We start from the raw sequence: 17,849 nt of genomic DNA, 5'->3' as shown, positions 1-17,849 counted from the left end.
TACCATGTACCAAGAAGCAAATGTACTTTACCCTCATCAATAGCTCTGTAAAAGGGATTCTGCCAGCACGTTTTTTAGCTGTTTTACTGGATACTCGAACTGTAGTACCAATTGCTAAGTGGCTGTATTAAACAGAGCTAATGCAGAGAGGATTGGGATGGAAATATTTATAAGACATGTGGGATTCCTCTTCATTTCACTGCCAGCAAGATGATTACTCTCATTCTGATACCTACAACACCCCAAACCTCCACACCTGGCAGAACCATGGAAACATCTGGTCTCTATTTTGCAAATTTGAGACTCTGTTGTTATCATCTTTTAAGTTTTTTAATTATATGTAAAAACAGCTTCTGTTGTAAAAGTGAGTAAATTGTTTCAAATTAATCAACACGAGGCTAGGATTTTTTCGTGTGCTCAGCACCATTTCTCAGCCACACTGATAAATGAGATGCTAATACATAGCATGTGAAATATAAAAGGGAGTTTATTCCTTTTGATACAAAAAGCGATGTGGGAATTCAGTGAAAAATGAAACCTCGGTCTTTTAAAGCAACATGTCCCATTTGTACTCTCTGTAAGGAGAGCACTTCTGATGAGCACCTATCATATCTACCAGGAATCTCTTTCTCATTCTTTGCTTAAGACCCTCTCATCAGTAACAGAGGAATATTTGTCATACAAGGCTGAATGCAGATGGCTTTTCTTTCCTTTACATGAGGGAAAAGAATATTCAATACTCAAGCCATGTTCACGTGGTTTAAAGGAAAAAAACCAAGAGTACAGTCTCTCTCTGCGGGCACCGACGCCTTTAGCTTGCAGTGTGAATGATCACCAGTCCTTTAAATTACGTGAGCTTCTGATAACAGCATTCATACACTCTCCCTTGCCATTTCTGGGGCCTCTCTCTTTGCAGGTGCCTCATTCTGTGGCTGAGGGCAATGGAAAATTATTATTATTCTTTTTTATGTGACCTCTTTGTGCTCCCTGCCTTTAAACACAGAGGCAATATGTGAGGCTTTCCAAGCCCATCAGGGCTGTGCATCATCTTTCCTCCATGAAATTACAAGCTGTGGTTAGGGCAAAGGTTGTGAGCTCTCCAAGAATGATGCTGGGCCAAGAGTGATGCTGGGCCAAATGCATCTGCAGAGTTGTGATCAGAAGTATCGCTACCGGCCGGGCCTGTGGAACTAGGACCTTGAATACTTCTAACTTTCTTTGACACCTGTACAGTGACCATGAAAATCCAGTGCTGGATTTCAATATTTACTTGGCTCATGTATTAAGAACCAGACCAGACAGGGAGCAGCGGAGAGCCAAGCACAAGGTAAGGCGCAAAATCCACGTGGGCTGTCTCTGTTGTTAGTTCCTACTTCAGGGTGAAGAGTCATACACCACTCAAAAAGTAAAATGAAAAATTTAATTGTTTTATAAAATAAGATTATGAAATTATATGTAAAAATCCAGCTTCTTAAATATGGTACATTCACTTTCTCACAGAATATTTAAATATTCAGGTCACTTAGACTATATTTTCCCCATACTTGAGTTAAAATCATTGGATAAATTAAAACATCCCTACCAAAAGATACCACAACTTATACAAATAAAACTAAGCAATAATACTTTTTTAAATACAAAATTTAAAGAAATTAATATCTCTTAGAGCATGCTACAAAATTTTGCCAGAAAAATATATGGGATCATTTTTGTTTAACTAGAAAATATACAGTGTGCTTTTCATTCCTCTTCCTAAAATTCAGTCTCATACAATTACCATTTAACTTAATAAATATGTACAACAAAAATGTTTATACCTCGAAGAATATAAATAGTAAATACTGCAGTAGAGCCTGGTCCAGCATTTTTTTTTCTTCTTTAGTGACTATAGTGGGGCTTTTCAACTCTGAATGTGCAAAAACGCAGAATCAGGCTCTTAGTGTTATCAACAGGGTAATAGCTTTTACAAGTGATTTTATTAAAAACAGAACTCTTCCAAAAACACTGCAAAAGACTTAAGAGCTATTCCAGTCAGGTGTTTCTATAAATAGTAAGACATGATGTAGGGAAACAATGTTCCAGTTTAATTACTGCTGGCAGTAATTAGGGAAAAATAGTCAGTGGAGAATGGAAAATGTCTGGAATTAGACGCATCTAACTTTCACTGATTTAATTTGGTTCCCTACCATTTCTAAAAGGAGTTTTTGGTATAATCTATACATTGTAAATCTGTGAAGAAACTTAACCACCTTCTTCAGACTTTGGATGGTTGGTTTGGGAAAGTGGTATGTTTTCAAGTGCTTCAGTCCGTACATTAAACCTTTAGTTGTGTCTTGATCTCCATTCTTTATTCTCCACAGATTGAGAAGCTTCAGAACTTGCTCTGTAGGCTGACATAGTTTCATTGTGCGCTCAATATCTTCTTTTTCCACTTTCTTGCCTGGTAAGCTTGCCATCAGCGTGTTGAGATGTTCAAAGGTGAGATTCGGGCGCCCAATATGCCTCAAGACGCTGTTTTCGCAAAGGTCGATACCTATAGAAAATGAAAAGAACAGAGGTAAGTGCAATCCTGACAGCTTTACCATGGCCTGCAAAAACAGTTCCAAATTTCAAGGTGAATATTCCTTCCCTTTTTTATTTTATTTCAAATAATTCTCTCGGCAATACTTTTTTTTTTTTTTTTAGGCTCCAATTATGAAAGGCACTTAAGAATTTAATTATCTTCGCAAATATAGACAGTCCCAAATCACAAACAAACTCAGTAGCAAGTATTTATTGCTATATGATTGTTTCTGTTTCTGTAAAATGTTCTCTGTACGTGCCAGGACTCCTAATATTTGGTTCCAGCGAATGAAAAAGTTGCTCTTCCTCTTCAGAAATGTCTAGGCATCTTTGCTAAAATAGACATTGCTGGTTTTGAAGTATTCTATATACTTCATAGTCTGACATAAGCATACATATTAAAAAGGAGAGGAAGAAAAAACCCAGCATTTCTGCAGCATTTTTCACATCTATTCCAAGTGGACAAGAGGTTGTTCGAATGTGACGGTTGTTGATGGTGGCTTACATGAAAGGAGCTGGCCTGACTCTCATAAAAACCTCAGTGTTAACACTGCAGCACTATTTCACCTTTGACACCTGTCTTGGCAGATTCAGCACAAAGCAAGCGGTGAACTGGCATGACAAATAGGCAGGGAAGAAGGCAAAGCGTGCCTGTGTATTCCTCGCTCCCATGCGTTCCCACTCTGTGAACAGAGGTGCTAGTCCGAGCTCTCAGTCTCCACTTTGTAGAAAAAAAATGGCAGTCTCAGTTGCAGGCATCCAGCTCTCTCTAACCTCAACTGCCGCTGCTCAATTGTAACAGCAGGAAACATTTTTCCCACTTGATCAAAATTCTTCATACGTTGTGCAGTCTCAGAAGGGGTTCTTGGCTGTGACACCACACACACTGCCAAGGGGGCTCAAATCTGGGAAGAATTCAGTCCTCAATTGCCCAGGAGAAGCTGAATTCTCTTCCTGCTTCCCCTCGACTTCACAGTGCTTACTGCATCAGTAAATCTCAGTCAAGCCCCGCAGGTCCTCCTCAGAGCATTAACACATCACCAGGAGGTATCTGATCCCAAGCAATTTTTTAAATGTTGTTTAAACGGTTGCATTTAATACATGCGCTATCAAAACAAGGTACCTTGAATAATCTTCTTGACCATATCCTGCTCTTTGTTTTGCTGCTTCCACAAGTTCATAAGCTGGAAGGTCTGCTCTTGAGTACTGTGCCTCTGTTTAATCCTTTCGATATTTTCTGTGCTAACCTTTGTCCCAGGCAAACTGTCGGCTAGGATGTTCAGCCAGTTAGGTGTGGGATGAGTAGGAACAGCAAACCTGAAGAAAGCCTCTTCACACAGGGTGACATCTGGAATGAGAAAAAGATGTCAGGCATCCTGATCTCTGCTACCCTGCTTGTCTCTGAAAAAGAGGGCAAGCAGCAAGGTTGCTAAGAAAAAAACATTTAGAAAACAAACTAAGAAGTGGTCTTTACCGTGTGTTTGCTCTGTGCTTGAGTTACATTAGGTCTGATCTACAGTAATTAAAGCTCTACTGTGGCCGTCACCACAGCCAGCAAATGGCCACCAGGCTAGGTAATTCTTTTGTAAATGCTGATACCTTCATTTTAATTACATTTTCAGCACACTCTTCCTTCATAGGATACATACCTATTCCACATTTCTGAGGTGCCGTATCTGTATTTTCCTGACAGACATTGTCACGAACTGCATTTCCCTTCAGTGCTATTTTGAAACCCAGGGCGCTACAGTTTGTGTGCTTTAGACAGGCTGCTTTGGATGAGGTTTCATTTGAGAAAAATCCTACTGGACACCTCTTACATACAGTGTCACTCTCGGGGGTACCTGCAGAAACAGGAAAATAATGCCTCCAATTACATATAGCTTCAACTGTGGGGAAAAAAAAACCAACCAAACAGTGAGAACAAAAAATTAAAGAAAACATTCCTCTCAAAATTGTCATTCTTCTGCTTTTCACACTTCTGATCTATGAAGGAATCACATGTAGAAAAAAAACTCCACACCTGCCCAGAACCTCAGTCAAATGGCTTACTTTGGTTCTAGCTAAAAATGTAACCCAGCTAAATATCAACTTAAAACCTTCTGAAAAGTACTCTCCCTGCTCAAATATTAAATTATGGAGAAAAATATAATTTCAGTAACATTTTTGAACTTTATTTTCTGGCAATATTATTTAGAGCAAAGAAAGTATATAATCTGTTATAGCAAAAATATTTTATATACATATCTATGGTTTGCTGAGTGTTTTACTTTTGTAGGCCATAATTCTACCTCAGAATCAAATTTGTGACACAACAATAGAATGACAATATATGATTCTATCACATGGACAAAGAAGAGGAAAATTAATGCATGAAATCTGAAACAATGCCAACAGTCAAACCACCAGCAGCAGGAAAATAACAGCACCAATAAACGCTGTATATTCACTCTTAATTCATTTTAATTTGGCAGATATTTAAGCAAGCACTTAAAGTCTAATATCTAATACTGCATTACTGAATGTTAACTTAAGCATGTGCTTAAAATTATTCGGAAATAATTGGAAACTATATTTGAATAAGAAAATGCCTCCATCTAGTGTATTTTGGAAGTATTTACATGTGGATGCTTATTTTAATGCCAGCTTTTAAGTAAATTTTACTTATTTGGGACATTTCCTTAGAGAAAAAGAGTATGAATCTCCAGTTTTCAGTAAGCTGTGAGATGAAGAATAATACTTGCATACACCTGACCTAGCACTTTCCTTCATCAGACAGCAAGCAATAGCAAAGGAGAAGTTTTCAGTTGTGCATCTGAAAAAATCAAGAGAGCCTGTACATTGCCATATCCACAGAAATCCTCTGCTCTCCACAGCCAACCTGCAGTAGCAGTGTCTGTCCTTGTTCCTTGCGCAACGTGCGCTGCCTGCACCTCTGAGCTCTATCAAACTCCAGCCAGCACCTGCACCTGAGCACGCAGCGACTGGTTTTGCTAAGAAGGCTGAATTTTTAGCAACTTTCCCTGCTACAGACACACCGCTGTTGTGTTCTGGCAGCGAGGAAGGGGAAGAAAGGAGAGTCCCTGCAAGCAGTGCGTCGTTCTGCTCAGAGCTTCCCGTATAACCTTTGCGGCACAAGAGGGAAATAAGCCAGGCAATCCATCAAAGTTCTCAGGGTTGAGCAGAAAGTCACCTCCCAGCTTTGCCAGGTTCTTCTTCGCTGCTTATCTGGTTGCTCCTGTTCAAGGCATAAACCGCCACAGCCCAGCCGCCCTTCCGCCGCTCCCTCCAATTTGCCTGGAATCCCCCATTCTCCCCAGGGAACGGCAGCTGCCGCCGCAGAGACAGAGCTGCCTCGCTGCTCCCCCAGCGCCTTGCTGCTAAAATCTGCCACGTGCGGGGCCGACCACTTGCAGAAAGGAGCGAAGCCTTAATCTACACTCCCAAAAGGGAACTTCCAAAGTAAACTGATCCGCCCAACGTAATTGCGAGCAGTGGGGAGAAAAGATTTCTAATGCTTTATGCTTTGAATGAGATGTAAGCCCACTCCATCTCCCTGTGTGGCCGTGGAAACGTATCTTTCTAGTCTAAGGTTTTATTTCACCTGAATTTACATTGTTACAAAGTTCAAGGCTATCATATGGCAGAAAACTGTGAACACAGTGTGGTCTGCGCTTATTAAATGCTTAGTCGATGCCTCACTTCTAAAACTGACTATTGATGCAGGGGGTTGCAATTATTTTTACAATGTTTTCATTCCTTGTCTGAGGTCTGCTTGGGTTTAGCTGGTTGATTCTGATGGGCTTTTGGAAACTAACTTTCCAATAAATTACGCAATTTGACAATTTATCCTCTTCCAAAGTTTATTTCTTTTTGAACTGAGGGATTCATGTTTGTCTGCCAAGGTTTTGCTGTGCTTACTGGGATACAGCAGGCTGGTTGCTCAGAGAATTTATACCACTTTGTTCGTCTCCCAAACAGTCTTTCTGAGAACTTTTCTTTCTGGTCCCTACCGACTCACTGCCGAGGTACAGTAGAACCTCATTAGCCCAAACCCCTGGGTATAATGATTTAGGTTAATGATGGTTTATAATATGGAAATGCGGTAGCTGCCAGTGCAAATGCCTAACAAGGCAAGGGCATCAGGGTAATTCTTAGTTAACCAATTACTTAGGGCCCAGCAAGCACCTACAGCAGAGACCTTACTCCTTACATCAAAGTTGTTCTCCAATGAGATGTTCATAATCCATGACAGGACTCACAGCCTGTCAGTCACCATAGCCCTAAAACACACGGGCCAGCCCTTGTGTTTCTCACTGTACACAATGTAATTCCTTGGGAAGTAATTCCGTAGTCTGGAGACCGGTTGCCTATGGGTTCGTGTCTGAGTCGCTTTGATTTTCTGTACTCCCTTCCTCAGTGCTTTTCTCCGGGCAGTTATCAATCTCCAGTACAGTGACAGTTTACAATTCTTTCAGGCTGTATTAAATACTAGAGCTAAACTGGGTCATGACATTTGCCAAATGATAAATGATGTATTTTGTTTTGAGAAAAGAACTTATTATTGGTTTAACAATTTATGTTGTCTTAAATGAAGAATACACTCCACCAAAAAGTGCCGCTCGGCTCTGTATCCCCACCAGACATACAGCACAATACCAGCCTGCCTGACAAAGAAACAGTTGTTTGTTTGAGAACAGTAACAGTTTCCCTAAGAGTTCCACTTAGGATGCTGTTAATTAATTATTACCACATATTGCTGTGATGCTAGAGCTATATTAATATCATTATAATTACACACTTGGTGTCAAACACGTAGTGCTCCTGGTGTTTGTCAAGATACACAGTTGCTTGAAACAGCAGATTTCAAAATGAAAAACATTATTATTTATCACACACACAAATAGTACATTCCAGATAATGTTCCTTTAAAAGGGGCAATCCATCATGGTTCTCATTAGAGTGCAATTTGCTACATTTGCTACTGCCATTAAGTTATATATTACACTAGGAGCAGGGTATTCCACTGAGAAGTGTTCCTTTGGCTACAGTCCAAATGATGCAGACTAGGAACAGGTTCAATTTGCTTTACAATTTACTGTCCTGTAATTTCATCTGGATGAGCCTCCTTCCTAATCTTCAAACTGCCACGCGTTGTCGACGCACCGTAGAGCTCCAGTTAAGCCTGGGCATATCGAAAAGCGGCACGTACCTGGCTGCGCAACACCGAATCCAGGAGGACACTCCGTGTGCTTTAAACAAAACTCCAGCTCCAGGTATCTGCCTTCGACGCACTCGCAGACGCGGTTCTGCGTGCTGGTGCACTGCTGCTTGACGTACTGCAGCTCCTTGCAGACGGCGCTGCAGTACTGGCACTCATCGTTGCTGTTCCACTCTTCGGCGTAGTACTGATCCGGACACGGGGCACACTGCGTCGGGCTGGTGGCTGTACAGTGGTGCTTCACGTAGCTCCCAGGAGGGCACTGGTCACACAGCAGCTGCTGAGACGTCTCCGGGTCGTAATGGGGATACTTGGGGGGAGAGTAATCCTGGATGGTCCACTTCACGGAGATGTCCAAGAGCTAGCAACAAGGAGAATAAAACATCTCTTGCTTCAGTTTTGGGAAGCACCATGGTCACGAAGAAACCTAAATTTTAATTACTTGATGAGTCTAATCATGTTGCTAGCTTCAAAAAAAAGTTTGCATTAGAAATTTACAAAATATTTTCCAGCTTCCCACATCTGTCTTAGAATGGGAAAACTTTAGGATCTTATCCAGCAGCTCTTCCCACCATAAGTACTTCAGTGTTCTTCCAGAGATGTAGATTCTGTTCTCCCATTTGCACCCTTTCAATATCACTGGGTGATAATCTTTTACCGACCGGCACCAGCAAACCCAGCCTATTTGTTTCATTTGCACAGCAAGGTGGGGACTCTGCAGTCCTGGGTTCTGAAGTTTCACATGCTTCAGATGGAAAAGAAAAGGTACCTGAGCACACAGGTCTGACCAGCATACTGCACCCTTGCCACAGATACCTTTAAAGGTGATTCTTTACAGTATTGCTTTTTACCAGCAACAGATGGCTAGAACTGTACAGGTTACTTTTTAACAACTTCCATTTAATCTTGCACTGAAATGCAGCAGCTCTGGGTGTAAAGCCTGGTAGCTACCTCAGGAATGAAGATGCACCTTCAGACATAGGTAAAGAATGTTGCGGTTTGTTAAGGGTACGATAAGGTTGTAATCACTTGAGCTGGAAGAGGCCAGGCTCATGTTTTCATCTCCTATCTAAAACCACAGGCTTATGGCTGTCGTGAGGACCTGTCATGACCACCATGCTCCTTCAGCTTCCACCAGCCTATCAGAAAAATAACTCTCGGGTTTAGTCCCTGTGCACCACCCCAAGCTCCATGGGGTCCAGCAGCAGCTCACTGAGAACCTGGGTCTGTCCCAGCACTGCACGACCAACCTGCTGCTTCTCTTCTAGAACTTACACATTTTAGACAGGCTGTGAATTAAAATATTTTCCATATATCCGTTCAAAATTATAGATCCAGCTGACTTTTCTCAGTTGCTATTTTAACCCCAGTCAACTAATAGAATTGTAAGAATGTCTTTTCCTCCTTTCCAGTGCAGAAGTCCCCAAAGTGTAAATGGAATTAACACTTTTTATTCATTCAGACTCTACATATCCTAAAGAGGTTTCACCTGGGGGCTTCGTTTCTGCCACAGCATGGTGCTTCTTAAGTGATAGTCTTATTAAGCTTGGAAAGGACAATTTAATCATTCATCTGTGTTAACACAAGTCACAGTGCTTGCGGCACCAAGTAATGCTAGGTGCTTAAATTAGGAATTCTTACTCCTCTAGACAGTATTATGTACATTCTCCTGCTGCCTGCCTATGAATCCACTTTTTATACAGCTATACCTAGACAGGCTGAAAGATGAATTGCAGATAGCATGGATATCTTGCACAGCCTCCTGGGGTCCACCCTTTACTAATCCCCCTAACTTGTCCAGTCTAGGAGTTCTACAGGAGGAGATCCCACCTTTTCTTGTGGTCTCAATGCACAATCTCTTGTACTGTGAGAAATTCCTTATTACTCATTGAAGTTTGATGTGCAGCTCCATTTTTCTTAAATGACTGGATCTGTTTCATGCCCTCTGTTTAAGAAGAGGGTGCAGCACATTTCTTAGTAGTGAATGGCTTTCCGTTGATGAAAAATGCACACACCCTTGGTAAATCTACAGCTATTGCTCTGGTAATAAGGAAGTCCTGGTAATCCCATTAATTGTTGATGTGGTCAAGTTTTCTCCTACAGTTTTTATTCAGTAACGGATAACACAGCATCCAAAGACTCACATGGATACACGCCTTCCTTTGCAGAATACAACAGACTGCATATGCAGCACAGATGCTATGAGAGCAAGCATCGACCCATTTTTCATGCAGGTATCTGTGGACCCCAAGCACAAATGAAAATCTGACACTGTGAACATGGTTATGGACAGTGACCAGACACGCAGACAGCATGTCCTCCTGAAGAAATACTCGTCTTCCTTCCCTGCAATGCACAACTCCCAACAAGCCCTGAGCTGTTGCTGCAGCTGGATCTGCTTCTCTGGGCTGTGTCTCTACCCTTGGTGACACGTTTTGAGGTACTAAATGGTTAGGTGGGCCGTTTCAAGACTGTTCAAGTCCCTTCTGCAACATGCACGAGGAAGACCAGCAAGATTTTTCTCTATTTTCTCTCACCAACAGCTTACATTGGAAATCATATACAAGGCGAGTGCAATGCTTTGCTGCAGAGGATGATTCAGGATTAGAAATTAGTTCAAATTCAATAATCAGGGAGCATGGGGTTTTGTTTGGAAAAATGGAGGCAATTCTTCCTGAAACAACTACAGCTATGTGAAGTGAGCTAATAAAAATGTAATATAATTCGACACAACTTGAGAGGAATTGATTTGAAAAAATGAGAAAAAAAATACTTGAACAATACATGTGTGAGACCATGCAAAGTTCTGCCTTTGGAAGTACCAGTAACTGTTAGTGGAAACCAGAATACTATTAATCTACATGAGCATAACCAATAACCATAATAACAGGATTAATAAACCAGTATCCCTAAAAGGACGATCAGTCTTTGTATTTGATTTTTTACTTTGTGTTTTTCAAAGAAAAGCACATCACACCTGTCTTCCCTTCCTTCCCAGAAACAGACACTATGTGGCTACCATAATCCACCCATCCATCCATCCATCCATCCATCTGGCTGAGGCATACATATACAGGATCCAGCTCTTAGTAAACAATTATGAGAAAAGACTCTTCAGTCAAGCTAAAAGTATAAATGCAATCAATATCTCAGTATTTTACTATCATTTTATATGTCATTTTCAACACAGAGCAGGATTACTCTTACTGTTTGACTACTATCATCCTATTAGTTCAGCGAGCTGTGCAAGCCATTGTCACAGGACATTGTGACCAGCTGAGTTCAAAATGCAACGGGACATAGTAATGGAGGGAAATAATAAAGAGCGATTAAACATAAACATCACCTTTTGATTGGGAAATTCCAAACCAAAAATTGCTCGACTCTGGAGAGGTATTTTGGAAAAATATCACTATTTTTCTGCCTTTTTCTTCAATCTTCTCTATGCATCAGCTATCAACCTCTGCCACAGACAGCAGATGTGGCTTCTTCCCTGGACTGTTTTTTTTCTTAGACCCAGTACAGCCATTAGTACATTGTTAAGTACATTTCTAGACTCCTACCCCCGCTACCATGCTTCTTCATAGGACTACTGCAAGTCCCTTAACAGCTGAAAACAGCGGAATATTAACGTGCAACCCAAAAACCAGAAGCTACCCCTGAACCTGCATCAAGTGCCAAAGTAGAAGCAATCTATTTTTCAGAAGTTTTACAAAAACGCAGGAAGAATGGTGGAAGGTAATTAAGCTTCATTTTTACTAATCTTACTGCAACAAATTGACATGAACAGACCAAAAATAGTCTTTTTGTCCCCAAGCTCACAGAATAAACTGTAGGGGAGCATCACTAAATTTTTCTTTGTACCGGCCTAAGGCACACTGAATTTGTGCTTACATCAGGAAGTTGGGTCACCTGTTACAGCAGATTTGCAGAGCAAAACAGATGGTGCTGAGCACCTGACATCCACATTAAGCGTGATTCAGGGGGGTTGTTTTGGACTAACTTCAGTCTGCTCTCATGGACTGAGCGTGCATTAGTGGTTACAGCGCATCTGGTGCGTCTCTGGAGCCTGTCTCTGGATTTACTTTCATCAATCCAGTTTACTTTTGTAAATCCACGTTGTGCGCTCCGAGTCTGCTCTGATGTGCAAACTAAAATACAGTAAATAAGGATGATCAGGAGAGGCCCTTCATCCTCCTGAATCAAATTAAAATGCTAATTCAATGTATTTTGTGTTATTCCTGACATTTCTCCTCCAAAGCCATGCTATGACCAGAGTGCTAGAAAATTTTGAGTCACATAAAACCTCCGATGATCTGAATGCCCATACTCAGAGGTAGCCAACATGCTAAAAACACCTTAATCTCTGCTGTAAGAAATAGAACTAAGACTAAGCACATGAAATGTCGTTCTTCCTCAACGATTCTCAGAAAGGATTTCTCCCTAACCCCGCTGGCACTGCCTGTTTTGCACTTGGTGGAGAAGGCAACATGTTCCAGTTTGAAAGAAGGAAGAAACTAGAAGTCTAGCTTCAGTTTACTGGAATCAGAAGTAGGGGCAACAAGCATGTTCTTTAACCCTTAAGAAACCAAAGCTGGAGTCTATCAGTACTATACATGGCCAAGTTACAGATTTGTCATTCAGAAGACTGAGTAGAATTCTGTTCAACCATGTTTAGGAAAGGTTATTTCAGCCCAGAAGAGTTACTGAGAAAGATGAGGATATGGAGAGCCTCACCTTGAAAAGGATCTTGACTTATTTAGTGTCTTGGCAATTCAAAACAGTACCTATAGATGTAGTACAGATGGACAGTGAACACACAGAGAGAAATTTCTCTCTTCAATGGTAACACTGGCAAATGAAAAGGGGATTCTGTCATCACAGGCAGTTTGGGAACAGCCTTTTGCTGATAAGCAGGTCCAAGAAACCCACATAGTTTAAACACATCTCCCAGTGCATTTCTGAGAGCTAAGAAGCCATTTGGCTTCCCGGAAGAAGAACTGAGGAACACACTGAAAAGATCCAGGCAGTCTTTCAGTTTTAAACCTGAACATCCTTTATTAAACATTAAACCAGCACATACTTTATATCCCAACACTGACGGATGCCAATGACCTCAGTATCTTGTTCATCTCAGCAAATTAACTCTTACTCTGATACAGAGTGCACTCAGTTGCAGAGGGGTTTCTTAGGGGAACCGAAATACAAGGTTCATTTAAAAAAAGCAATCCCACACTTTTTAGGGTGTTGTTTGGGTTGTTTTTTTTCCCCTCTAAATAGGAAATGCTATCAGTAACAAAAGAATTACTAATACTATCATGGGCGCAGTTCTGAAAGGACTGAAAAATCTCAATCCTCATCCATCTGTCAGGGCCACATCCTGGGTACCTCTCAGGATGGGTACCTCTCAGGATGGCCATCTCCACACAAAGACTTGCCATGAAGTGTAAATACTGAAATGTACGTCCAGTGTAAGTCAGTGTCATGCAATAAATACTGAGAACTTATTCAAAGTGAGTTACCCAAGGCTAAAAAACATTCCTTTGCTTGTGTCACTCAACACATTAGGCCTAAAGCTCTATTTTTCTATACCATCAGCATACACAAAACAGTCAACGTTCAAATAAAAGGCCTGTGCAGTCCATTTATTTGAGGCCTTAGAAGATGCTTTTGAGAGAGAAATAATGTGATTTTTAAATTTCACTTCAGATCTTGGGCATGAAAAAAGTACACGCCCTTTTCTTTCATCTTGAAATGTAAGGCAAAGAGCCGCTTGCTTTTTCGTGTTGAATTAAAATGAACTGGAAGACAAAGCACATAAAGCCAAAATCCTTCAAGCATCATCCCCTTAAATCACTGCTTTGTGAGAGAGAAGAAAGTGGCTTTTCAGCATATGAAAATATTATTATACAGCTTGGCTTTGTGGTTTTGGGTTGTAGACCAAAGGAGAATGTTTAATTTGCTGAGAAAGATAAATCTGTTTCTGTTTTGCATTCCACAACTATTCTGAAGTATATTTTCCTGCGTGATAAATAATCGTTTGAGGCATCTGTCATATTGCTCCTAGTGTTTGCATTGGGTTCAAAGTAAAACCTCACAACTCTCCTTCTTCGCTTTCTACACAAAGCATTTGGACAAAGCTAAGGCAAGAGGCCTTCGCTTACTCTCAGCCCTTAGGCAGAATACCTCACTGAAACCATGCACAGACCCCAGAGAAAACTCAGTGGCAAAATACAGCACTGAATGATATTAAAGAGGCCCTCCAAATAAATAGCACAGTAGGTCAAAATAGTATCTCTGGATTCAGTAGATGACAATGTCATGCTGGGTAAGATCCATAGCTGTATATTGCAAACAACCATTGCAAAATATTTGTCATCTGGAATGAAATGACTCCATCCCATCCATCTGGGAGATACTCAAATCTCATTTTCCTCACCTTGCTATTCTGGGAGGGGGGAGGGGGGGAAAGATAAGGGGAGAGAGTGGAGGCATGCACTCACTGAATTTAACCTCTTTGGGCTGCCAGCCACGCGGAATGGCTTACCCCCAGGGTTGCTGCCAGCTCAGGCTGAGCACAGCCCAGATGAAGGATGTTTCAGCAGACCACAGCTGAGCATCAAGAACACAAGGGCCAAAATGGAGTTGTTTTCACTGTTTTGAGTTTAGCTCATAAAGCTGTTCCACCATTCTGCCAACTACTTTAACACAATCCACTCACTTTGGACATAACAGGACCTGCTTCCATATGGAGGATGCTTTGTGGAGCCTGCTCTTTCATAGAACAAATGTAGCTACTGACTATCCCGAGTCACCTGTATTCAAAACAGAGAGTATCAACCGCTGTCTGCATTTCTCTGTCAGTAGAACAATATGCCAACAATTAAAATCCGTTAGAGACTTTGTGAGGCACAATTAGTTGCCACTCACAAAGCAATTCAGGGGTCTAAACTAGTGATTCATTTTCAATGGTAGGAAAATTACATTCAACTGAAGAGCAGTTTTGCATTTTATCAAAGATGTGCTAAATTGGAAGTCTTCATTTCCATGAGTTACATTTGCCTGGAAGCTTGTGGAAGGAGAAAGCAGAAAAGACTAACCAGCTACTCACCAAAAGATGTGTCCTATCCACAGCTTGCATTTTGTAACATTATTCAGCAGAGTGACTGCAAGATTTAGAGATAACCCAAAACTGGGATGTTGCCACCATGACCTCAGTCTGCCTTTGCACTGAACAAAACTACAAACAACAGTATGTCCCCAGTATTATGTGCAAACAGGTGTTTTTCTCCAGGAGGACCATCGAAGTTGTGAATCTACTAGCACAGAAGTTAAATACAGAAGGAACAAAATTAAAATTGACATGAGATTTGAACAGCAGCTGTTATTTAAATTGTGACAATGTCTTTTAAAAATTCTTCTGGTAACCTTGGTGTTTTATTTTTAACCAACACACATGCAGACAGACAGACAGAAAGTCAGACAGAAAGATAACTCCTACCCTCGCGGGCTGCAAAGCCACTGCTGCCTACACACAGCAAACCCAACAGGCAGGCCAGAAAAAGCATGTCACATGCACCCAGAGATCCAAAATAGAGAAAGGTCAAGTTTAAGGGTCAAGATAGTTACGTGACAAGTAACGAGATCCAGCTCTGGGGAACTTCTGTCAATTCAGTAGGATTTCATAATGCCCATCTGTTTGTAAGCAGCTTTAGTGTTCCAGCAAACAAGATGTACATGCGTGCAGGTCCCCTTTCTGAAACCTTAGCAGAGAGGCCAGGGCTGAAAAGTACATCACGTCCCAAGAGGCTTTTTTAGGTATGGTGCCTCCAAAGGATGTTTAAGGTATGTGAGCCAAACGCACACAACTTTGAGCTGCTGTGGTGCCTCTTAGAAGGGTTCTTCTAAAACAGGTACTAAACCTACTTGTCTGAGCTCTATCTAGCACATCTGACAGTACTTCAGCTTTACAGTACCGAAACTTCACATTAACTTTAAATAAGTTGCATAATAATAATAAGTTGAATTACTAAGCTCTCTGGCATCTACTCCTGCCACTGACATTTTTCAGCTCCAAGACTCATCTGCCAGAGGATTATGCTGAACTTCACCAAACACTATTCTGAACTTCACCACTTTATGGGAGAACATGAACAGCTGTTATTACATTTAATCAAAATCAAAATACTGATGTGATTATTACATGACAGCCACAGATAACAAGCCATTGCTGAAATTCCCAGATTAACTTCCCATGCTTTCATACAAAGAAGGCACAACAGCATACATGAGACAAGACAGTTGTCCTGCATTTCCATTTGCTGACTACGAGCCTGACAATTTTTGCTTCTCTTGCACCATTAATTACTTTGGGTTTGTTTCTCAAAAAGCTCTTTCAGAAAGTTGTACAGAGACTAATAAACATGCATTAGTCATCGGATCCTGGAAATCACATTGCATTTATAAAGAGCTTTCAAAATAAATGGATCTCAGTTCTAACGCTCCGCCACAACATTAATGCCACTGTGCTCATCAAAACAACCCAGGAACAACTCACTGTGTAGGCATGCGTAACAGGGATTCTTTAATGTTTTTCTTAGAATGTTTTCTTATCTAACAGATTAATAGCCTCCAAATAGATGTTACATAGTATCAGTCTGTATGTAGGTTATAATTAATCTGATGTCATATATAATTCCATATGTCTAAATGGATTAAATGACATTTTGAAAGATTTACTGCACTGCTAACATCTCTACGTTTCCATCTGGAACTGTCTTGCTAAGTCACCAAGTAAACAAAAACTTAGTAAAGCAGGGGCTTATACTGGATTTAATAACACAACTTTTTTTCTCTAATAGCTACTGACACAGCTACTAATTCATCACTTTCTTGCATATGGAGCTAAATTTTGTGAGCCAAAACAAGCACTGCACACTTGTGCACCACATGCTTGTGTTTTTTTCCTGGAGTTCACAGTGGTTCTCCCGGGTAAGAAAGCCAGCCCTGCATCTGAGATGCTGACCTGTGCCACTGCAGCAGATATGAGAGACACAGGCAGGGATGGAGCTTTTGTAGATCAAAACCTAACATCCCAGCGCCTGGTATCTAAATGCATTCCTAGATACAGTGTTTTGTCTCAGCCCGGTATGATGAAGTCTTAGAGGTGGAAAGAGGAAGACAGGGGAAAAGGCAAAAGAAAAGCAAATCATGCCACTACCTTAATGGGATGAAAATCTCGGCTGCCTCCCCAGAGCTGAATGCCTCCATCGCACTCCAAACCTCACCAGGAAAGCTCGGCGTGATGAAACAAAAAGGGTTTACCAAGAAAACGGAGAGAAGGCAAAAAAAATCCCCAAACCCTGAAACGCCCGAACGACGACAAGAACAAAAAAAAAACCCAACAAAAAAACTAACCCCAGAGGAAAAGCCGTCTGTCTTTTCATCCTGATCTCTGAAACTGAAATGCATCTTAAAGCCTATCTACCTCTCAGAAGAGACTTACCACAAGCGTGCAGCACAGGAACTTGTTCATTGTGGTCGGTGGAAGAAACCTCAGCGAGCTGGGAAAGCAGGCAGAGAGTCAGCTCCAGCCTCCCAGCAGCCCGCTTACATCCCCCAACATTAAAGACACGATATATATATAGTCCCGGTGTAACAGGAAGCTTTGGCTCGGCTTTGATCACTCATTCCCTGCCATGACCAAACTTTTCTCTCGTGCGCACTCTCCCACTCTTTTTTTTTTTTTCTTTTTTTCTTTTCTTTCTTTTTTTTTTTTTAAGGAACCTGTAAAACTTGATGACTTAATGGAACCGTTTGAGCGCTGTAACCACAGACTGGAAAATGCAAGAGGGAGTGTCAGGGGCTGGCCAGGGGAGGGTTTAATTGGGCTCTGGCTGGCTGCCCCCCCCCCCCCCGCGACCCCCCTTCTCCCCGGAGCGGCTGGAGGGCGCGACGGCGGCTCTCTCAGCGCCCGAGGCTCAGGGGAGGCATGGTTAGAAATCACTGCTGGAGGCTGAACTCCGCGCCCTGCCGTTTCCCGGGGAAACAGGGGGTTCTCCTCGGC

The 17,849-nt window shown here is 41.5% G+C and overlaps 1 protein-coding gene across 1 annotated transcript; it reads right to left on the bottom strand.

Annotated features, from left to right (window-relative positions):
- Positions 1–1,366: 1,366 nt before the first annotated feature.
- Positions 1,367–17,554, bottom strand: TNFRSF11B (TNF receptor superfamily member 11b). The gene is made up of 5 exons (XM_084260849.1): positions 17,289–17,554; positions 7,775–8,144; positions 4,212–4,406; positions 3,686–3,910; positions 1,367–2,533 (listed from the first exon to the last, which is right to left on the bottom strand). Exons 1-5 carry the CDS (start codon positions 17,316–17,318, stop codon positions 2,145–2,147), a joined length of 1,209 nt encoding a protein of 402 aa, XP_084116975.1. The 5' UTR covers positions 17,319–17,554; the 3' UTR covers positions 1,367–2,144.
- Between the last annotated feature and the right edge of the window lie 295 nt (positions 17,555–17,849).

The sequence above is a fragment of the Gallinula chloropus genome, assembly GCF_964237585.1.
Source record: "Gallinula chloropus genome assembly, chromosome: 2".
Taxonomy (NCBI): domain Eukaryota; kingdom Metazoa; phylum Chordata; class Aves; order Gruiformes; family Rallidae; genus Gallinula; species Gallinula chloropus.
The sequence above is the reverse complement of the archived record's forward strand: the minus strand, read 5'-3'. Positions and strand labels throughout refer to the sequence as shown.

What these genes read in the sequence shown, in the direction of transcription:
- TNFRSF11B (XM_084260849.1), bottom strand. Translation starts at nt 17,318, where the DNA reads ATGAACAAGTTCCTGTGCTGCACGCTTGTG. An exon ending in ACCTCAGAAATGTGGAATAG is followed by an intron (nt 3,911 to 4,211) that starts GTATGTATCCTA and finishes TTCTCATTCCAG; the next exon opens with ATGTCACCCTGTGTGAAGAG. An exon ending in GGTCAAGAAGATTATTCAAG is followed by an intron (nt 2,534 to 3,685) that starts GTACCTTGTTTT and finishes CATTTTCTATAG; the next exon opens with GTATCGACCTTTGCGAAAAC.